General features: G+C 47.4%; 2 protein-coding genes across 3 annotated transcripts in view; both read right to left on the bottom strand.

Annotated features, from left to right (window-relative positions):
• Positions 1 to 9,805, bottom strand: part of LOC135804931 (dihydroxyacetone phosphate acyltransferase-like) — a 22,136-nt gene extending 12,331 nt beyond the window's left edge. Inside the window, exons 1-6 of the mRNA XM_065318910.1 lie at positions 9,074 to 9,805; positions 6,458 to 6,634; positions 3,124 to 3,253; positions 1,367 to 1,570; positions 735 to 886; positions 66 to 199 (exon numbers count right to left, since the gene is read on the bottom strand). Coding sequence (XP_065174982.1) covers positions 66 to 199; positions 735 to 886; positions 1,367 to 1,570; positions 3,124 to 3,253; positions 6,458 to 6,634; positions 9,074 to 9,238 — 962 coding nt within the window. The 5' untranslated portion in view covers positions 9,239 to 9,805. The remainder of the gene's footprint in view (positions 1 to 65; positions 200 to 734; positions 887 to 1,366; positions 1,571 to 3,123; positions 3,254 to 6,457; positions 6,635 to 9,073) is intronic.
• Positions 9,806 to 10,214: 409 nt separating this feature from the next.
• LOC135804930 (tyrosine-protein kinase SYK-like) lies at positions 10,215 to 21,658 on the bottom strand. Of its 2 annotated transcripts, none has more exons than XM_065318909.1 (12): positions 20,909 to 21,658; positions 19,290 to 19,589; positions 18,776 to 18,845; positions 18,052 to 18,267; positions 17,697 to 17,809; positions 16,996 to 17,062; positions 15,829 to 15,913; positions 15,537 to 15,585; positions 13,335 to 13,475; positions 12,696 to 12,836; positions 12,105 to 12,217; positions 10,215 to 11,004 (listed from the first exon to the last, which is right to left on the bottom strand). In XM_065318909.1, the coding sequence occupies exons 1-12, from the start codon at positions 21,317 to 21,319 to the stop codon at positions 10,890 to 10,892; spliced, it is 1,821 nt and encodes a 606-aa protein (XP_065174981.1). In that variant the 5' UTR covers positions 21,320 to 21,658; the 3' UTR covers positions 10,215 to 10,889. The 2 variants fall into 2 exon arrangements, with proteins under 2 accessions (XP_065174981.1, XP_065174980.1); XM_065318908.1 differs by having other exon boundaries at positions 15,537 to 15,588; positions 20,909 to 21,655.
• Between the last annotated feature and the right edge of the window lie 1,514 nt (positions 21,659 to 23,172).

Below are 23,172 nucleotides of genomic sequence, written 5' to 3'. Positions count from 1 at the left end.
TTCAAAAGGATCTACTGCATCATGTCGCACAATGAACAAAATACGTCTGAGCCATGCCAGCTTACCGGGGATGTTGAGAGTGAATCATACGATTCACACGGTCACTGTACTCCTCGTGTACATGGAATGGGTCGGCAATGTGCAGGCGAATACGGCCGTTGGGCTTCTGCAGGACGTTGTGAATGCCTCGAATCATAGACTGCAGCAGAAACACACGGGTCATACGAAGAACACGAGGAAAGATCTGGGTTGCCAGCTCATGTCACATTAACAGTGTACTACTGCGAAGTACACGCCCAGCGAATGAATTCCTGCCCAGCTGATGCCCACCGACTCGGGGGATTCCCAGAGATTTCCATGCTCTATAGAGCGATTCCAAAAGGATCAACATGCCTTTTCACAACATCAACATTACAAACTGTATGAACAGCGAAAAAACAGACTGCATGATTCTGAAGAAAAGCTAGAGAATGAAACCCGGATCATATTGTAAAACCGGAAAATTTCGGCGGAATTTTATTTTCGGTAACTTACTTTTCGGTACAGGTAATTTTCAACTAAAATATAAGGCGACCTAAAATTCAACAATGCCACGCCACACAGTGCACAAAATGCATTTTTGGATCTGGAAACCTGGTTTACCAAAATTTTCGCTCTACAAAAGCGTTGATTTTGGGAAATACCACCGAAAATTGCCAGCATTACAGTACAGGTTGGTCTCCATGCCATCTTACGGTTGATCTCTCTTTAGGCTTTCCGACGCCTAGCATACTGAGCACATGGCTGTCCTCTTCCAGTGGCCTCTCGTACGACACCGATATCGGGCACAGGGCAAAGTCGCCGACAACACCACGGAAGAACTGGTCAAATACGTAGCCTATGATGCCTGGAGAAATACCAGAAAGCAATCACATTATAATAGAAACACACACACACACACACACACACACACATACACACACACACACACACACACACACACACACATGAGAGAGAGACAGAGAAAGGAGAGATAGAGATGCAAGTATACACACAGACACACAGAGACAATACTTATAGTGTTGCATGGACTGCTCTAAGGCTCCTAAACGCTCACAGGATCATGCAGATACCCATGGCGCAATTACACAATCATAACAATGTCACTGAGATCCCGGTGACTCATTGGTCAACTGGTCATTTAAATGGGACTTTAGAACTTAGAGCAATGGTGCTAGTTCACAAGAATCCTTAGTCTAGCAAACTTTGGCTTCAGCATAGACACCGATACTGCAAATCTCCGTGACGTGGGAGAATTGCTACTTTCTCCAAAAGTTAGCATCAAACAGCTGGCCTTCTTCATTACCATCATCACTCATCACCTTACCCATCTTGGGGTGCAGGGCTTTCCCCGTCCGACTTCGTGTTCCTTCGATGAAGAACTCAATAGGGTTAGCGCCGTCCTCCATGATGGCATGCACGTACTCGGAGAAGATAGTCTTGTAGAAGAGATCCTTGGTGAAACTGCGCTGCATGTAGAATGCGCCGCAGTGCCGCAGCAGCTTTCCTATGAACGTCATTGCCTTGAAGTCTGGGTCAAAGGTGAATGCAGCCAATTGCAATACAGTCAATCGTACACATACCAGCAGTGCCATATGCCAATGATCAAGATTTAAATAGATTAATTGCCCCTGAAAGATTTCCAAGACTAAGATACTGGAAGGGTCTCCAAGTAACCACAAATTCATGAAAAATGGAGAGCTGTTCACCCCAGAACCTCATCGGCATGTGTCAATATTCTAAGAAACATGAAGGCTCCATAGCCAAGACAGACTCCACGTCTCCATCAGCCAGTATACATGTCCACATAGCCAAGACAGACTCCACGTCTCCATCAGCCAGTATACATGTCCACATAGCCAAGACAGACTCCACGTCTCCATCAGCCAGTATACATGTCCACATAGCCAAGACAGACTCCACGTCTCCATCAGCCAGTATACATGTCCACATAGCCAAGACAGACTCCACGTCTCCATCAGCCAGTATACATGTCCACATAGCCAAGACAGACTCCACGTCTCCATCAGCCAGTATACATGTCCACATAGCCAAGACAGACTCCACGTCTCCATCAGCCAGTATACATGTCCACATAGCCAAGACAGACTCCACGTCTCCATCAGCCAGTATACATGTCCACATAGCCAAGACAGACTCCACGTCTCCATCAGCCAGTATACATGTCCACATAGCCAAGACAGACTCCACGTCTCCATCAGCCAGTATACATGTCCACATAGCCAAGACAGACTCCACGTCTCCATCAGCCAGTATACATGTCCACATAGCCAAGACAGACTCCACGTCTCCATCAGCCAGTATACATGTCCACATAGCCAAGACAGACTCCACGTCTCCATCAGCCAGTATACATGTCCACATAGTCAAGACAGACTCCACGTCTCCATCAGCCAGTATACATGTCCACATAGCCAAGACAGACTCCACGTCTCCATCAGCCAGTATACATGTCCACATAGCCAAGACAGACTCCACGTCTCCATCAGCCAGTATACATGTCCACATAGCCAAGACAGACTCCACGTCTCCATCAGCCAGTATACATGTCCACATAGTCAAGACAGACTCCACGTCTCCATCAGCCAGTATACATGTCCACATAGCCAAGACAGACTCCACGTCTCCATCAGCCAGTATACATGTCCACATAGCCAAGACAGACTCCACGTCTCCATCAGCCAGTATACATGTCCACAGTTTGAATAATGCATAGCACGGGACAATAAACAACAGCTTGCCAACCAGTCCCTGTCACATGCGATTCTACGAAATGCAGTGGATGAGACATGAGATTGGGTACTATAATAGTATGTCCCACACCACACATGTTATGCATTGTCAGGTCTCCACCCGTGCCATATGATATAGTGCTAGTAATGCGTGGATGGGGGTATGGGGGTGGTGGCACAATCACTAGTATACAGTATACACGAGGCTGACCCCCCCCCCCCCCCCACACACACACCACCACCACCAGCAGCAGCAGCTCTTGGGCACCCGACAGAATTGTATGGACAATGTGTACCTAATGTCAGGCACTGCAGAACTAGCACTGCTTACCTTCACCAGCCACTACCAGAGGAACAGGAACATCGTGTGCAAAACACAACGGCGACAGCAGGAGAAAGTCGGCATAGCTTCGATGCGAAGGCACAAACACCAGGGGAACATCTTTGAGCTTGGACTTCCACTATCCCAGTGTCCATGGGAGAGACAGGAACAAAAAACACAGTGCACATAGACAAAACCAGGTCACTCAACTGAGGTCCGAGGCTTTCTGATAGTTCACACCAGCACATGCACACACATACATACACACACACACACACACACACACACACACACACATGCGCATACACACACATACACACGTGCGCACGCATACGGACACACACACACACACACACACACACATACTGCTGACAAGCGAAACCATAACACGTGTCAACAGAGGAGCAGCAGGCACCTTCCAGCCTTGCACCAGGTCCGTAGCAGCCCCATTCTGGCTGGTCCGGCAAGATACAACCTCAGCTCGCACCCACACCACTCCCACCCCACCACCAACACCACAACACACGCAGATACTCACATCATATGCCATGCCTAATTAGTTTGAAGGTGCTTTTAAGTTTTTATGCAGCCCCGGCACAGGCTCTACATAACATCAGTGTCCACATCATGTGCACAGCATTACGTCATGCTTCACACTTTGCACAGCACACACGTCCTATATTGAGCCCTGGCAATCACGATGCTAGTTGCATATTCACAGAACCTGGACATAGTCATTCCTTCTTTTCATTACGAGTAGGTGAGAAAAGCGATCTCTCGCTTCATACATGTATCTTGGAGGGAAATGTTTGGAATAATGTCATTGCTTACGAACAAAACAAAATATTGTGTTTTTATTGATGTTGTTATGTAATGAAGCAAATTGTACCATGCGGTGCTTACACAACTCCGCTTGAAAGCTCTTCTCATCCCCTCTAGATCCAACTTTCTTTTCGCAAGGAAAAAAAGACTTTCTACTTGTAATTCAAAGCCTTTAGAGCTCGTGTAGTTGCGTCATCTTCTGCAGATAATAAAATCTTGCAATCATTTGGCTCCATTCATCCACCACCGACAACTACGACTGAATCAAAAAACCACCAGCACTCTTCTTCTTTCGACCACCTTCTTCTCGAACTGATTGAATGCACTCGAGTCGCCGCTTCAAGTCCTATCCCGTGTAGGCGCCTCTTGACCTTTTTCTTCTCTTTTTTTTACCCGAACATTGGTCCTGCTGGACTGGCCGCTATGGCCCTGTGCATGCCTGTGTTCTATTTATTATACTCACACAAAGGACAAAAATCAATCTGTTGAAGGACACAATTTTGCCAATGTTCTTGTATCCCCTTCACTTCCTGCCACCATTACCATCATGACCACCATTTCTGTCATGCCGGTTGATTGCTCTTGACAAGCAGCCTGACATACGCCCTACTGGCGTGGACGAGGTGCTCAGGCGGATAGTATCCAAGGCTATTCTGCAAATCGCTTCCCCTGACGTGGAGGCAGCCTGCGGTTATCTTCAGAAATGTGCTGGATCACCAGGTGGCATTGAAGCGGCAGTGCATGCCATGCAAGGCATTTATAGCCAATTGTCCACTGAAGGAGTGCTGTTGGTGGATGCCAGTAACGCATTCAATAGCATTAACTGACAGGAAGCTCTGCATAATGTTCAGCGTCTCTCCCCAGCAATATCTACCATTCTTCGGAACTCCTATCAGTCGGAGGCACGTCTGCTTGTCCCTGGTGGTCACAGATGTCATCAAAGGAGGATACAACCCAGGGAGACCCACTGTCGATGGCATTTTACGCATTGGCCACACACTCCCCATCATTCAACATTTGCAGCAGCAACACGACGATGTTAGGCAGATCTGTTATGCGGATGACTTGCATACCAGCATCGAGTGTTGCTGGCGGAATGCGAGCGTTTCGAGACTGGTGGAATACTATACAGGAGCAAGGGCGTATGTATGGGTATTTCACAATCCAGACAAAACCCTACTTCGCGTCAAGCCAGACTTGGAGGAGGAGGCTTCTCAACTCTTTGACGGCACAGGAGTCCGCATTGTGACGGGAAGTGTGAAGTACCTCGGATCCTACATCGGGGAACCTGATGCTGTTTTTTGACCCACGGCTTGCGAGGGCGTTGGGTGTACTTGTTCCGGACCGCTCCTATCCCGGAGGATTCAGTGTCTGCTCTTGATAAAATAATTGAATCTGAGTTTCTACCAGCAATTACTTCCGGGATGCGTTGGCATTGAGATACGACTGGGTACTGGCTGACATGCCCAACACATGCTCTCGTGGGAAGCCATTAATAGTGCCGCCCATGCCATGTTCTGCCCCACCCGTGGTTTCCTACAATAAGGCGTAACGAAGTCCGAGACATTGTTGCTGATCTGCTCACAGAAGTTTGCTCAGATGTTGCGATTGAGCCACAGCTGGCTCCGATTTCAGGGGAGGTATTTGTATCAGCCTCTACCAACACGGCCAACGATGCTTGTGCCGATATCCGCGCACAGAATGCCTTTCAGGAGGTGCGTGTAGTCCATCCAGATGCTCCATCCTACTCCACCAGATCGCTCGACAAACTACTGGTGGAACATGAGAGGAGAAAGAAATCAGAGTACGCCGAGCGTATCATCAACGTGGATCATGGAACACTTACTCTACTAGTTTCCACCACAGCCAGTTGTTTTGCGCTGGAGTGCTCCAGATTTGCTAAGCGCCGCTGTGGTCTCATTTCTACTGGAGACAACAAGTTGTATGCCGAGACAGTGACCTATGCCCGGTGATGCTTTGGGGCATTCTGCAATAACGTGCGCTCGCAGTGCCTGTTCATCGTACCACCGTCCCTGTCTCGTAAAAATGCCTTGCAGGACCTGGCAATTCCTGAGGGCCGGTAATGAGTGAAGGCAAGTAGATAATATTATACAGAACAGTTTACATCCATTATTTGGAAATTTGTGTTGTACTAGTTTATTAGCATTAAATAGCATTAAATTTTGCATTTCAAATGGGAACTTGGTTTGCATTCCTAGAACCTTTTCCACACGGTCACTTTTATTTTGTATGCATAATTTTGTGTTTCTTTCTTTGTGTGTTGTGTTCTAATCCTTCATGATGGCACATTGAACCATGATCACCATGCCCGCCATGATCACCATGTCCGCCATGATCACCATGACCACCATGATCACCATGATCACCATGACCACCATGATCACCATGCCCGCCATGATCACCATGATCACCATGTCCGCCATGATCACCATGACCACCATGATCACCATGACCACCATGATGACCATGACCAGTATAAGCTGCATGCACTAGTTAGTACCTTTTCCAGACCGGCAACATTGATACTGATGTCATCAAAGAGATGCGCGCCGAGCTTGGTGACGGAGTAGACAACCGGCCGCGCAGAGGTGATGCTCAGCCGGTGCGAGATGTCCGCCAGGATCTCTTTGGCAGCCTTGGTCACGTCACTGACATCCTTGTTCTCCCTGGCAGCCACCTGAAAACGGATTACGGAAGCACGTGTGCATAGTGGTTAGGATAGGGAACGGATGTATTTACAAAAAACGCTCATAAGCAGTTTAATGCATACAGCACACACACCTCAGACCTCCTCAGACCTCAGACATGCCCATCGCGGAAGCGATGATAGCGAACAGCTATGTTAGACATAGCAACTACTTGTGCTGGGATTACACCATTCAACAGCTTGCAAGGCTGATGAATTGACCGCCACTATTTTTAGCCTGGTATCCACCACACAGCTGTTTGAAGTGACTTTTTCTGGCCAGTGAATCCCTATTTTTCATTTTTCATTTTTTTCCATTTTTTCCTATTATTTTTTTTACACACATACCACACCACATACTCCGGCATACACTGGCTGTTGGTAACCACCCAGGAGAATGAAAGAAAAGTCTGGAAGAGTCCAAGAAAGAGAAGAAAGACGTGTGCGACCATAATCGTCGGGAATTGAACCCGCAACCTCTCGATTGGAAATCGACCGCACATACCACTGCACCATATGGGACACACATACCACTGCACCATATGGGACACACACACACACACACACACACACACACACACACACGCACACACACACACACACACACGCACACACACACGCGCACACACACACACACACACACAATGACAGAAATGCTTTGTTGTTCACTACATTGTAGACGCTATTGCGATCAGTCCGGCCCGGCACTATGAGCTCCGCTGATGAGACCTACAGTCCATTCATTGGAAACTGGCACCCTAACTTTTTGGTGTCTCTCTCACATAGTTGTAGATATCGCGAAAACAACAGTACATCCTGCATTGTGTGACCCGTGCAATTACTCCTTGCCACATTTGAGGCCAGAAAAGTCCAAGAACAGGGAAATAGAAATTCAGCCAGGTTTTACAAAATTAGGACAGGTATGCCATGGCAAAATGTATGGAGAAGCAGATCCAAAACCCAGAGTTTTGAGATTTCAAGTGGGTTTTTGATCCTCAATTCGGCCCAAATCCGACTTTCAAAAGCCAGCGGGCCAGTTTCCGATGAATGGACTGTAACGAGGTCAAAAACAGCTAGCTGTCGGGAGATTGAGTGCACTCGAGATGTTTTGTAGCTTTCTCTCTTTATTTTTGGACTGCAACATTGGATGAAGAACAGTAGACGGTCCTATTCAAGACACTTTGCAAGAACAGCAATAGTGTACAGTATGCTGCCCTGCCAACTCCACCTCCTCTCATGGGTTTCATGCACCCTCCTTTCTACCAAAGCTACGTGCCACCCTTCAAAACAATGTCAGTGTAGTATACGCTAATCCCAAGATTACAAACCCACATTGTATTACTACCTCTTTAGTACACTACAGTGTGGATTATTTCATCTGTTTGGGAGCCATGGAGTATATGAGGAACATACCAAGCTTCTCAAACTCAATAGGCACTCAGCTACTTATTCACGGGTTTCTAAAAAGTACACAGGTACAAGCATTTTGAATGCTTAGGTGACATGTGATCCCAGGCGGATGAATGAGGGGGGGGGGGGGGCAGTACCACGGCATATCAGGCCCGCCGGAACCGGCCCGGTTGGTCAGGTTATCACCGGACCAAATGTGGCACCGGACCAAATGTAGCACCGGACCAAATGTGGCACCGGACCAAATGTGGCACCGGACCAAATGTGGGTCACCAACACAATGTCATGTTTACTATGTTGGAGGCCTCGAGGCCCGAGGGCTAGGCTTTTCCGGATTATGCGTTTTTTCTTGGTCTAAAATGGAAATGGAAAGTGTTTTGAAAAACCCCTATAAATCAATTTTTTTTCTAAAGAAAATGCAAAAATTTACCCAAAAAGCACAAAAAATGCCACCGTTGCCATGGTAACAAAAATGGCGACAGCTAGTCGGGCGACATTTGGCACCATGGTGATCATTCATGGTGATCGTGGAGTACCTATCGCTTGCAGGGAGTCGTAAAATACCGGTATTTTACGACTCCCTGGCCCAAACTAGTCCAAAGTGGGTCAAAATGGACAAAATGCATTTTGACCCCCAAAATGCAAAAATATGCAAACACATAATCCGGAAAGGCCTACCGAGGGCACGTGTACCCGCCATATCATACACAAACCGTATGAAACTGACCATGATACTGCCGGACCAATCAAAACCTGCTTCCGGCGCTCCTGCATATCTGTATACAGTGTATACAATGGAACATCACGGCATGAAGTTCCGATGTACTATTGCATCGTCATGGACGCTATCTGAAACCAGGCGGTATTTTCTGCCCTAAAGTTGTGGTTTTACATAACTATACTTCTCAATTCACTGGAGAGTGGAGTGGATGAGGTAAAGTGTGTAGTAGTTGACAGATGACAGACAATATCAATTTTTCATGAATCATGATTGAATTTACACTTGAATATCAATCTCACCGCCAGAATCAGTCTCTGAACTCTGGGTGACGTCAGAACACTGATCAGCAGCTGCTCAGCGCTCAGGTTTCTGCAGTAGGTGTAGTACTGGGGATGGTAGCGTCGCAGCATGAGCATCAAATTCGGCCGGTAGTCCAGCAGGTACGGTGCCAAACGATCATCCATGATCTACAGCAAAAGTATTCCCAGCCTCGCGTCGCCGCTATACTAGCCTCTGCGTCCGGGCGATACGCCTCATGTGCACACTCCGAAATATACCTAATCTTGTTATCTATGAACCAAGTGTAAGAACTCCTGATCTCCTAAAATAGTAAAATTAATATTCTACTCCCTCTGGCGCTGAACTGCGAAAGGGAGAATGACCACCTTCTCCAGCTAGCGTGAATTGGGTACGGGCGCGGGTGCACACTACACATGCAGTAGTAACCAGATGTTTGCATTCTCCAGCGCTAGCGCTGCAGCCCGATGTGATTTGTACCGCCAGTGCTTGCCCGACCTAAGCCCAAACTCCAAAGGTCAAGGCTCAAGAAAACATTTTAGGCACCTTCCAAAGGCTAGTGCTATGGGTAGGTCTGCATGTAGCGTGGACTGGTCAGTGCGGTGATCCTAAGTCCTGACTTGTCGAATCTGAACGCGTCAGTGACACTACTTGCTGCATAGCAGTGGTGTCGTCCAAAACCAACCGTCATACTGGCTGTCGACCGCCATCGACTGCTAGCTGTGAACCATGGTGAACAGGATCAGGAGTGAAGCCTGAAGGAAAAACAGTCACCTCAAGTGCTCAACTCAGGACTCGGCTGCAACCGTGCACAGCAGAGATGATGCCTGAACTGAAGTGAAGATACGTGAGTTGTCATGCGTGCGTGTTCACGTGAGACATCTAGCACCTGTACACCACTGGATGCCTAGCCTGCATGGGACCATACTACCGGTATACCTGGTATGCATACGGCCATAATTATGATCTACACTACCACTGAGTCTGTAAGTGCCGGATAGCTAGCCTGACAAGATCAAAATTAATTAAAAGTAGGGGGGGGGGGGGACACGGGCATATTATTTCAGGGTGACCAGCATGGTGGCTTGGGAACGGCACTGTGACCATGGTGACTTGAAGTAGAAATATCGAGAAAAGAAAATATCAGTTGGATTCAACATTTTATCAGGAATTGGCAAGTGAAAAACGTATAGTATTGTGCAATAGCATTTCATCAAAGTCTGACATTATGTTAAAAGTGAAAGGGAAAAAGAGCTGAACTTCCTTTTCGACAATGCTCAGCCAATAATTACGATTGTTTTAAAATTATTATCAGGTATCAAAAGGAAGTGCATGCGTATCAGTGTGTATCGAGTAGGTGTCCATACACATTACAGTTTGCAAAGCACATATCAGTTATAGAAACAGTGGGTAGGGCCGAGTCGTCTAAAGTTAGACGTGATCAATACTAGATATTGTGAGCGACTTCGTCAGTTGCTGGCGGCAGTCGTAGGGAGGGGGGGGGGGGGGGATGGCGGGAGCTCAAAGGTGTAAATAGGGCATGAAACAGTTGGGAAGGAGCCGAATGTACAGAAATATAAACTCTTTCAGGTTCTCGCTTGCCGGCTTACAACGCACTTCAGTGCGTCGGCGCAGATAATATTCGTGGGGTAAGAACGATAAGAAATAGAAAAAATTTGCATCAGAATTCTTCAATTCACCACGCGGGACAGGCATAGGAAGCATGCTGCCGAACGATCCAAGACAGTGTTGAAGCCATTGCAGCTAGGAATGATGGCGCAGGGGCACTTTCAGGTTGCATTGTCTTTTTCTCACGCTTCAGTGCCGCATGGGCAGGTAGAGATCTGCAGGTCGAATCTCGCCCTTGTGTGCTCGCTTGCACAGGGACTTCAGCTCCCTGAGAACTTGCTTGAATGATGGGCGGTTGATAGACCTTCGTCAGCAACAAAGACAGCAATGATAATGATGGCGACAGGAGCACCAGAAACAAACAAATAAGCATAGAACAACAACAACAACAACAACAACAACAACAACAACAACAACAACAACAACAACAACAACAACAACAACAACAACAACAACAACAACAACAACAACAACAACAGCAGCAGCAGCAGCCGCAGCAACAAAAACCCGAGAACATCATGTTAAGTCAACAGGGAATATCCGGCTTCACTGACGACCAATGTTTGTACGTCCTGATTCACTACAAAAACAAGCAAACTCTATTGCTATGGTTCACAACAGAGCAACGCAGACTCCTGTTCTTCGTTCAAACTCAAACCCATTCCACCCCATGAATTTTCAAAAACCGCAATCCGTTCCTCCATGGCAGCATTGCACTAGAAGATCCCACAATGTGGCTATACAGGTATAATCCTATCCCAGCCGGCAAGACACCTAAGCGGGGGGACGCCTGGGTGAGGCAAGGCACTCTGATGGTATTTTACAGGATGTTCAACGGAGCATTGTATTTAAAACGGGGAGTTCAGGGAGCAGGTGGGACCGACTGCAATTGCAAGGGCGTAAAAGTTGGCATTAGAGAGTTGTTGGCCCTTGTGCGTAAAACAAAGTGTACTGCTCATAAATATAACACTTCATGCAGAAACTTCATCTAAGTTCATAGTAAAGAAAAGGACCAAGGAACTACAAGTTACGCTACAATGTCCACTAACACCACCCGCTACTTGACAATCAGCTCATGCGACAGCATTGCACGACACTGACAGACAGTGACGTTCAACTGGCTAACAGCTCTAGCACGTTTTGGATGCGCACTCCAACAGCCTTCCAACTTGGAAGGTTCTAAGTTATATGATAACATAGGAGAGGAAGGTGAGCGCAACCAAGACAAGCACACGCTGAAAGTCTCAGCTGTGAAGGACGTTGGCATGGCGGATGTACTGCACATGCCTGTTGATGACATTATAGCGCAACTTGTAGTTCCTTGGTCCTTTTCTTTACTATAAATTAATCCTTGGCTCTCCTTCCGAGTCTGTACTTCATCTAAGCTTCGTCCTTATGACTTACTCGAAACTCCAGCATTTCGTCATTAGCTGATATACCTCTGGTGGACAGGCAGCTGGACAGTCCAGTCGCTCGCCGTCCTCTAACATTCTCAGAATCTCCGTGCCTTTACGACCCTGCACGGCGAAATTCAAAAACAGTTGGCAGAAAATTCTCTCCTGCAAGATCTTTATACTTACAACGGGGTGAGGTCTGACCTCATCTTCCTATCTTTAAAGTAGCATAATAATGCAATGCCGCACACAAACCAGCAATCTCTACCTGAAACAGACCACAGTGCATTCCAAAGTGATATGCAAAGGTTAGATAAACAGGTGACATAGGTGAATTGCTGCAAACTATTTACCGAGGCTGAATTCCACACTTTGAAAGTGTACAATGTACTCTGGTACAGCAACAAGACTTAGTGTGCATAGAGAAAAGTGACTGATGGCAATCTGCCCAACATACTGCTCATCAACTGTGTTCGATATAAGACCCTGGATTCAGGCCAGGTAATCAATAGAGCTGCGAGCAATGGAGTGACTCCGACCATGCGTACTCTGTACGTAAACACTACACTGTGGGGCGGGCAGTCCAGCACGGATCGCTTACAAAGTAGGGCTTGTCGCCAAACGACAGCGCCTCCCACAGCGTGACCCCATAGCTCCAGACATCGGACTTGGTGTCGAACTTGAAGAAGTAGATACATTCCGGTGCGTACCACTTCAATGGCCAGCGACCTGCCACCTCGGCCTAAGCAGGCGGCAAACACACACAAACATGTGAACAATGCATCCAATATCACATCTACCCCTTCACTGTTGTCCAATCTGCCCCACCACAAATGGATTTTCAAAACCGTGAGTACCCACCACATCAAGCAACTGCCTGGTCCTTTTCCGCGGTGCAACACCGGTACGAAACCAGATCTGTCTTGCATGGAATCAACCACACTCGACTATGTTTCTGGCAGAACACTTTGGAAGACAAGGACCGGCCAGCGTGGTGTAAATACGGGAGAAGCACAGTGACTACCGACAGAGTAACTGTCAAAGCAAATCTTACCAGGTGAAATGGTGAAGTGCAGCAGATCTCTTACCCGCTCCCCATCCTACACACAACAGGCACTGTAATCTGCTTCACGTCAACACTCACCCTATAATAGTCGTTGCTTAGACCCAGCGCTCTGGACACAACACTCACCCTATAATAGTCGTTGCCTAGACCCAGCGCTCTGGACACAACACTCACCCTATAATAGTCGTTGCCTAGACCCAGCGCTCTGGACATGCCAAAGTCACTGATCTTGCAGAAGCGCGGCGTCACGCACAGCACATTGCGCGCAGCGAGATCGCGGTGGACAAAGCGCTTCTCCTCCAGATAAGCCATACCCTGGTGCAGAACATGAGGTATTTTAGATGCGGAGGATAACAAGTTAGACAGTCGATCAGTGTTCATGTAGCCAACTTCTAACCAAGCCAGTAATACATCGAATATCCAGGTGCATGAGGCTAGCCCTGAACTGATTTTCCATAATTATAAGGAACAAAAATACGGTCGCGACAACGCCAGAAAGAGGTGGCAACACGCCCATATATGGATACAATGTGTACACAAACGTATATCCATGATCTCTGCTGTCCCCTGACCTGGATAAGCATGCGCAGGGAACTGTGTAAAACTGTAAATAGCAAGTACAACCCTCAATCAGGTATGAGATCAGCATAGGTATCGTTTCCACACTCAATCTAGGCAGGTCAACATGAGACACGCATGATGACCATTTCCAATTTAACAGAGCACACGGATATAGGTACCGGCAAGAGTACATAGCCCCAAGAGTGTGCAACTCCAGCTATGGGGTCTGCGACGGCAGAACTTCACATCACGTGATGAACCCGTACTTTATTATTATTATTATTATTATTCACAATCACGTGGCACTAGCCAATGAAATGGTGATGTGGGCGATAGCCAGCCATGGCGGTAATAGAGCTAGAGGGGAGAAAGAAAAAGAATGAAAGGGGAACTGAAAAGTAAGAGAAGCTAGGGCAGGGCTGGATATGAACTAGTATGTTGCATTCTGCAGTAGCTGTGTGAATGTATTGTAACATTGGCAGGATTTTAGATGTTGTGGGAGGAGAGACCAATGACGGTAAGCAATGAAGAGAGGAGATGTTTGCATAGAGGCAGACCGCGCAAGGGAAGCGGAGAGAGTTTCTGGTGCGCATGTCTTGAGATTGAGCAAACCAGCTTAGGCAGGAGAGAGCATAAAGAGGAGCAATGCCCAGCTTAATTTTATGAATTGTCTGGCATGCCAAAAAACGCACGCGGACCGAGAGCGGCACAGCAGAAGCAAGGCGGTATAAGTCTGTGCTTGGAGTCAGGCGAGGAAGCCGAAATAATATTTTCAAAAGACGCCTATGCATAACTTCGAGTCGAGCAATCAGTGTTTTAGAAATGCCAGCCCAAATTATGCAGCAGTAATCAAAAATAGGCAGAATGTAAGATGTGTAGATAACATGGCGACAGTCGGTGTGGAGGTGGGTGATGTGTGATGAGAGAAATCCCATTACTGAGCTAACACGGCTGTCTAAATTTTCGATCTGGGATTTCCAGGTTAAGTGTTGGTCAATAATGACGCCAAGATGCTTGTGTTTTTCAACGATGCAGAGCGGGGTTGTGGTGCCTGGAAAGGTGAAGGGACTGGTTTCTAATGAAGATAGGTCACAGGAACAACTGGGGAGGGATACACATTACAGCAGTTTTCGAAGAGTTGGGCTACAATTTCCATTTTTCCATCCAATGAATAACGCCATCTATGTTGGACTGTAACTTGGCACTAGCCTCGGGGAGAGCGGGTGCTGTCACAAGCAGTACGTGCTGTATCATCAGCATATAGTGATGTGTGATCCATTTCTGCCAGATCGTTTACATACATAAGAAAGAGGAGAGGCCCCAGGAGTGATCCCTGAGGAACTCCAGACCGTACATGCCCTTTGGCAGACAGAGCAGAGCCGACACGCACCCTTGTACACATGATAGATACTGGGTTGTACGCAGCCCAGCTTTGGGCACAACTCTCTTGTGATCACTTTGCACTGTTTGCCAGCATAACCTTTTGAACCATGTCACGTGATGTGAAGTTCTGCCGTCGCAGCACAGCATAGAGGTTGTGCAGGCAGTTGCACACTCTTGGGGGTTATGTACTCTTGGTACCGGTAAGCAGGAGGAAATCAATGCAACATAGCTTACTCAATAAAGCTGCAGCTCATTACTCCAAATCCAATTTATGCTATATCAGTGCTTGGCCACAGAGGGAGCGTTCTCCTTCTGGTACACGACAAAAATAACTTGCCCCCCCCCCCCTACCACCACCATCGTCTAATCTACCTAGAGAGTTGAAGCTGCTGCTGCTGCCACTGCTTCTATGGCTACAGAGTAATGACTTACCACAGCCACTTGTAGCATGAGGGACAGCACTTCGAGCCACGTAATTTCCCTGCTGACACATGGCACAGAAACAGCGGCACACTTCAAGCCAAATCCTTCACAGTATGCCGGGAAATATTCTTTGCAGCAGAGTTTTCAACTGGACCGTATAAGATAGATGTAAAAAAATGTTTCCGTCAACAAATACAGCCTCTGGATTGCGCACCCTGAAAAAGGTTTTACGAGATAAATGTTAAGAGAAATGACCAATTTACAGAAGCTACGTGCGGTAAGCATGTCCCTGTCGCCTTACTTCTTTCGTTTCCGCAGAAACTTGTGTAGTGGGCCAAGATGGGCTATCTCCATTACCAGCATCATCGGATTCGACTTTACCACACCTGTAAGTGATTTGTGCACAGACAAGCACATCCACATGCAGAAGCACTCAATGCACGCCGACACAAATGGTGGAGACTGCAATGCCCTCAGTGCTGCCAAACCGTCCGATTTTTCGGACAGTGTCCGATTTTTGAAGGCTCTTCCGAAAACTGGTCCGAAAAGGGAAACGTCCGAAAAGCAGCCAAAATGTCAGAGATCATTACTTTCCTATGCAAAAGTCCTGTACTTTCACTTTTCAGCGCAACTAAAGGCACAAATCACTGTACATTTGCTTCTAAAAAGACTAGTGCTTGGCTGTGGAAGTGCAAAGTAACATGCCTGGATCAGGCTGGATGGCATGTACGCTGCCAGTCTGTACAGAGTCAGTGTCCGACCACACTCATCATTACAAAATTCATGACAACTCCGGGGTTACTAACGAAGCGAATTTTCATGGTGTTTTAGGCGATATTTTGAATTCTCTGTAAAAAAATTGCCGAGGAGAAAAATTCGCACCATGTGGCCAGCCTTGGCAGTGAAAATTATTTGGCAGCACTGTACACTGTACAATAGAACTTCTCTCTCTCTCTCTCTCTCTCTCTCTCTCTCTCTCTCTCTCTCTCTCTCTCTCAATCTCACGCACCCACGCCCACACACTCACTGCCGCGTGCAAACACCTTCGCCAGTGTGAACACACACACACACACACACACACACACACACACACACACACACACACATTATACACACACACACACACATACACACATACACACACACACACACACACTCACTCTTTTTCCTGCACATCGGACTGTCAGTAGCGAGCATCAACAGAACAAAATGTGCATCAAGCCAACTCTGTACTGTGCAAAGCACTTTGAACAGCACTGCTGTGCTTGCACTCACACATCCCTATAAAGTGCTGTTCAATGAAATCCAATGCAGTGAGCGAATGCCACGCTGGGTGCTTTGCAACCCTAGACCTGTGAACAATGAGATGCAAACTGGTGCAGGGCACAAACTTGATTCACGTGATCGGATTTCACTGAGCAACACTGCAGTAAAGTGGCTGTATAGCATACTGCTGCTATTGGCTTACCAACAAGACGAACTATATGCGGGTGGTCAAGTCCGGCCATGGTTTGAGCTTCACGTAGGATCTCGTCCTGCAACGCAATAATACACAGGGGCAAGGACCATGTTTGGGCTTCCATTCGTTTTTTTGCTCATCCCCTATTTTCGACCAGGGTCACAGTCTAGGCAAAGGAGAATAGGAAGGTACACCCCACTGCATCAGTCCCACGCCCTACTGTGGTGACGTGTCCTCCTTGGAAAAGCCCAACCTCGTTCGGAGGATTAAAAATCTTAGTACAACAAGCCATCAAGGACCCTAGTTGAAGTAGGCGAGATGCTGTACTGTATCCATGGTCACTGAGTGGCTTGAATAGCATATAGCACTGTACTCAAGGTAGAACTTTGCATCCCACAATACACTGGCATGCTCCTCCATTTCAGTCCTTCTAACGAGTCTTCACAGCACACTCCTATCCAGAAACCCGATGTTCCATACAACAGTGTGTTGAAATGACAGCAAAACTGGAAAACGCCAATGCAGTTGAATAAACAGAGTACATGTAATATCCAATCCACACACACATACGTGCACGCACACACACACACGTACACGCGCGTGCGCACACACACACACACACACACACACACACACGGCACAGGCCAAAACGCAGTCTACAAGATTAGTACTGGCATCAGAAATAGTGTCCGTGTACCGGCAGCACTTACCCTTTGGTTCGGCACGTCATCCACCTTCAGCATCTTGACGGCAACCTGCACACGCTTCCTTGTGCGCGGCAGACTGTAGGTACCAAGAAGTACCGAACCAAAGTTTCCAGATCCTAACACACACCGGGGGCAAGAACATCCACGGAGAAGACAAACAGAAACAATCAGTTCTCTGAGCACAATGATACATGCATATCCACAATCCACGGTCAGGTTTTCATTTTTCAAGCTCAACCCCTGAGCCGGGTAATCTGGGTGTCGGGTTGATAGCGCGCACGGCGCTGAAATTTGGCAGCGAGCAAAAGACTGTGTCCACGCTGGTGGCTGTAAAGCAGTACGTTCTCAATGTACTTACCCAGTTGATCTTCAGTGGAGATAGCACTGGGAGTGATTTCAAAGACTCCCTGATCGGAACTCTCGCTGAAGATACTCTGAAAGCCTGGCTCCTTGTCCACCCGGAAGAAGTCAGGCATATCGTCACCAATGCTGACGACGACCTTATGCCGTCCGCTGCCCGGAACATCGGGTAGAGCCACTTTGCTGGCTACTGGCGTGGGCTCGTAGAGTTGCTCTACGGGAGAGATTGAACAAAAGGCACACATCACACGGAACAGTTCTACCGCCAAAGTGCGAGTACACTTTCAATGGTACCTCATGCTACTGACCAAATATCAACCGACCACCTTTACAGCTGTTAACAAAGATCCAAACACTGCTAGCTCAATACAAAAGTGCATGTGCGCATATACACTCCGCAGGAACCAGTAAAGTTTCAACTTTCCAGTAATGTGTCAATCAAAAAGGTACCGTAAGTCCAGTCAATGACAACATACATACTGTACTCTCTCACATAAGATCCGGGGGAGGGGGGGGGGGTCAACCCGTCTCTACTCAGTTTCTTGCTATGACACAATCGTTTAAAAGAGTTTTAAGATAATTATAGTTTCATGGACCACAACTTGCTCCAGCTACACTGGCAAGCAAATACACAGAAGTCGACGAACAGAAGAGTCAGTCACGCTGAAAACATAAGAAGCACAACACTACCCGGCTAACAGAAAGTTCTCACTACTTCTCACCGTCATTGGGTATGGGGTCAGTCAGAGGACATAACAGGCCGTCCGGCTTCCGAGAATAGTGGTCTACCACCTACATGAACAGAACGGTTATAACGGTAATGTCGACATGTGATTTGGATCAATGTGACTCACGGCAGAGACTTCAATGGTGCATCGCCCAGGGTAAGCGAAGATGGACCACAAGAGACTGAGTTGAACAGTTGAACATCTTAATACAGTCACTGGGGAAACTCCCACTACAATATTTCTCTGACTATAGTTGTAAGTCTTTTCACCCGTGAAGCTTCACACGGCCGTAAGACGGGTAGTACAGATCGCACATGACCTACTACTCAAGTGATTATAGCGAGACAAAAAAAAATAGAATGATATGAGAGAAACCAGGAAATGTGGGGTACGACTTATATAAAATATGCCGAGGATGATTTTTAATCGGGGGAGTTGTGTGAAATTGGACCTGTCTAAAAGAATGTGTTTGTGCCATTGCCATTGGCTTAATAGTGGCTACCCTTACCGCAAGCAAAGTATCGAATTTCCGTCCATTACTTATAGAAAGTAGGCTGTCCACGTCGATATCTAGTAGATAGTGGAAGACGGTCTGGCGGTGAGCCAGACAAACAGCATAGGATCCCTGCTGGTCGCGTTCTCGCACTAGAAAACAACCGTCCTTCAACGGCAGATGCTGGTTCATCCTCTTCTCGGCATCCACACGTGTCAATTTACCATGGAACCATGGCTGTTTGGTCTGAATCACTGCACCCACGATTTGTTCCACCTGCCGCCGGAACTTTGCAATCGCTTCATGCGGCTCACCCTGTATCAAAGTGGTAATGTAGACAATCATTCAAGCATGCATGCACGTGTGCGTGCGCACACAGACACACACACATACACAAAGGCACACACACACACACATACACACACACGCATTGGCTCCTATTTATTCTGCCGGATGCACGTGCTCCCCGACTTCTTGTTTGCCTAGAAATTCTCTCCGTAGCAGTTCTTCTTGGCTGTTCCCCTGATTTTTTCTCCACAACACTGAACCAGCAAGATATAGATGGGCTGGTCTGAATACTGTGTTGTAGTGAGATAATTCTGTTAAGTATATACTGTGACACACACACACACACACACACACACACACACAGGCGCACAGTGACACACACACACACACAAACACACAAAGGCGCATAGTGACACAAGCGCACCACCCTAACATAAACCTTGAGCGTATGTACCAGTGAATCATCCAAGTGCATATGAGCTGCCCCAACACACCAACATGTACAAACTAACGTGCATAAGAGCTGCCCCAACACACCAACATGTACAAACTAACGTGCATAAGAGCTGCCACAACACACCAACATGTACAAACTAACGTGCATAAGAGCTGCCCCAACACACCAACATGTACAAACTAACGTGCATAAGAGCTGCCCCAACACACCAACATGTACAAACTAACGTGCATAAGAGCTGCCCCAACACACCAACATGTACAAACTAACACACCTACATACCAACACGCCTACACAAGCTCCAACGAAAATACATAACGTCAACACTTTCTCTCCAATAGCCCACAATGACGGACTCTCCGGCATGGGCGTGTGGCGGATCAATCAGCTTCCTTCTCCTGTCTAAATTATAGTCACACCCGCGACACGATCTTGGGAGACCTGACTTGATACTGCCCAACACATGTACAATCATGGTACACTTTCAATATCACTAATTCCGACAACCGGTCACCTCATGTACGTGCTTTGGTGCTTCAACTCCTTTCAGTGTATGTCATCAGCCCAGTTGTTTTTGACAACTGTAGAGGGCAGTAGAGGGTAGTATCAACAAGTGTCAATGGCTGAGTTATGGACTCCTCACACCAGTCATTCATGACCAGCATAACAGCTGTACAAACCAATATTCCTCCGCTGACACACACACACACACACACACACACACAATGCAGATGGAAAGTATTCCAAAGGCAATTAAACGTTACCCCCCCCCCCCCCCATCACATTATTGCATTAGGAGAATTCATTACATGTACATGTACATAGCACAAATTTGAGGAAATTTGATTCCCGAAATCTCTCCCCAGATTGCACCTGACTCATTACTTACTCTGAACCCCATGCTGGCAAGCGAGGCAACGGCTTGCCGCCTGGCAGCCTCCATTTCGGCATGCGTTACTCCCTTATAACCCATCGGCTCCACGTTTCTCTCGCGCAGCAGCGGTCTCCGTAGCTTGGTCAGCAGGCCATCCTGGGCGGTGAAGTGATGGGCAACAAGCTCTACCGGACCTTCGAATCGCTGGCCTTCCTCGATCGCCACACGGCCATCGCTGTGCCGAGTGATCTGATAGTGGTATTTTATACCGCCGAATGCCAGCGACAGTGCATAGTCGCCTGCCAAGTTCGTCATTTCACGCACCAGAAACAGGCCATCGCCACAGCCATTCCTCTGTAGGAGAGCCTCCGCTTCCTCGCGAAGGATGCGCCCGTGAAACCATTGCTCAAGATTGATGTCCTTCATGGCTCACTTAGGTTACAACAATATCATTCGCTGCAGGATATTCTATTATTCTACACAAATACGACTGGGTCATCGGGGGAGGACAGAGATTTCAAAATGACCAGTCCCACTATGCAAAGCTATCGCTTGAAGAACAGCTGCTGCTGCTGCTGCATCGCTGCTTGAACTGATAAAATAACTATGTTCCTCGCACAACCGCGTGGCACACATCGGGCAAGCTGCCAAGGGGATCTGGACATTACGAATTATTATTTCGTCAATATTTCGGAGCGCGGCCGGACGCGACCGTCACAGCAGCATGGCACGACAGTCGATCGACTCGACAGGTATTTTACCTGTTTCCCTTCAGTTCAAGCTCGTCCCACGGTTAGTACATGTACTAGTATTACTATTACTAGTATTAGTACTACGAATAGTACAGTACGATCATGTAGATCGGCCATATGCCATGGGCCCAGAAGCAGAACTGCCAGAAGGCAGGACTGACAAACAATGTTACCGGTACACAGCACTGACCGATGACATGTCGACATACCGCGTAGATCTACCGTGGGTCGCGTCGTGGCACTGTGACTGTGACGTGTGAGCCTGGGCCACGGTACGGCCCAGCCAGTGATCATGGTGATGAGTGCTTGCTTTTGTAGTCGAGCAATCATCTACTGACTGTACAGCAATCATCTACTGTAGATCTAGATCTACTACTCAGTAGATCTACAGACGTCAGACCCCTCTAGTGCTCTACCATCATCTACACGTAGAGGATATAACCCGAGTCAGAGGGTTATACCGGCTGATTATCACATATCAGGTGACCGTTTCCTAGGAATGGGCCAATCACTGCCCTTCCTAGGCGGGTGATATAGGCCGATATCACCCCTGCTGCTCCATATCACCCCTGCTGCTCCATATCACCCCTGCTGCTCCATATCACACCCGGCTGCGTACCTAGTACAGTACCATTGGTACTCACATACTCGAATGCGTACTGTAGCTGAAACTGCATATTTAGGATTTCACTGCCGTCGCCAGCCCCCCCCCCCCCCCCAGCCCTCCTTCGGCCAGCTGGCTTGGGATTGTGGGAGGGGGTCTATGTGGAGGGGCTAGTGACAACAATGAATTCCTTACATATACAATTCCATCTATAGTACGCATCCAAGTTGACCTACCATGAAGAATGACAAGGCCGAGGGTAAGCACAAACAGAAACTTACCATTCTTCTTCTAAAGCTTGTCCTTATCGTGTCCTCGTGAGAAAAATGGCTAGCTTTGATTTGGGCGTTTGTGAAGGTGACTTGGAAGATCAAGAGCTTTTAGAGGCTGCTGCAAATTATTTCAATTTTTTATCACCCAGCGAACTAGCCGAAGTGTCTGATTTTTCTTGATCATCAACCACAACTGCAACTTTGTCGAATGGCGAAGTACTGGAGAAGACCACCACGGAAAAACGTGTAACATCCGAGCCAAGTATTGTAGAAGAAACGTCTCAACGATTTGTGCAAGTGTCGGAGGATGAGATCGACAGAATCCGAGAAAGCCGTGTTTCAACCAACACGAAGCGAGCCACCAACGTGTCTCGGATGTTTGGTGTACAGTCTATAAGAAAAAATGTGATCTGAAAACCATCTCAGCTACCAACCTTGCCTCAATCCTAAAGCATGCGTATGTGGAATTTAGGCAGATCAACAAGCTTTCGTACTCCAAGAACAGTTTGCTGCAATTCCGCAGTGCTATTCACCGCCAGCTACAAGACCTCAAGCGTAACATTATGGTAATAATAACTCAAGTTATTAGGATGACTCAAAGGCAAATCGCCTATCGAGGGGTTCACAGCGTTGAATGGTTGTGGTATGACA

Source organism: Sycon ciliatum, chromosome 1, assembly GCF_964019385.1.
Source record: "Sycon ciliatum chromosome 1, ocSycCili1.1, whole genome shotgun sequence".
NCBI lineage: Eukaryota > Metazoa > Porifera > Calcarea > Leucosolenida > Sycettidae > Sycon > Sycon ciliatum.
Note: the sequence above shows the minus strand (reverse complement) of the source record. Positions and strands in the feature narration are given on the sequence as shown.

What these genes read in the sequence shown, in the direction of transcription:
- LOC135804930 (XM_065318908.1), bottom strand. Translation starts at nt 21,319, where the DNA reads ATGAAGGACATCAATCTTGAGCAATGGTTTCACGGGCGCATCCTTCGC. An exon ending in TTGCCAGCATGGGGTTCAGA is followed by an intron (nt 19,590 to 20,908) that starts GTAAGTAATGAG and finishes ACTTTGATACAG; the next exon opens with GGTGAGCCGCATGAAGCGAT. An exon ending in TAGGCAACGACTATTATAGG is followed by an intron (nt 12,837 to 13,334) that starts GTGAGTGTTGTG and finishes CCGCCTGCTTAG; the next exon opens with GCCGAGGTGGCAGGTCGCTG.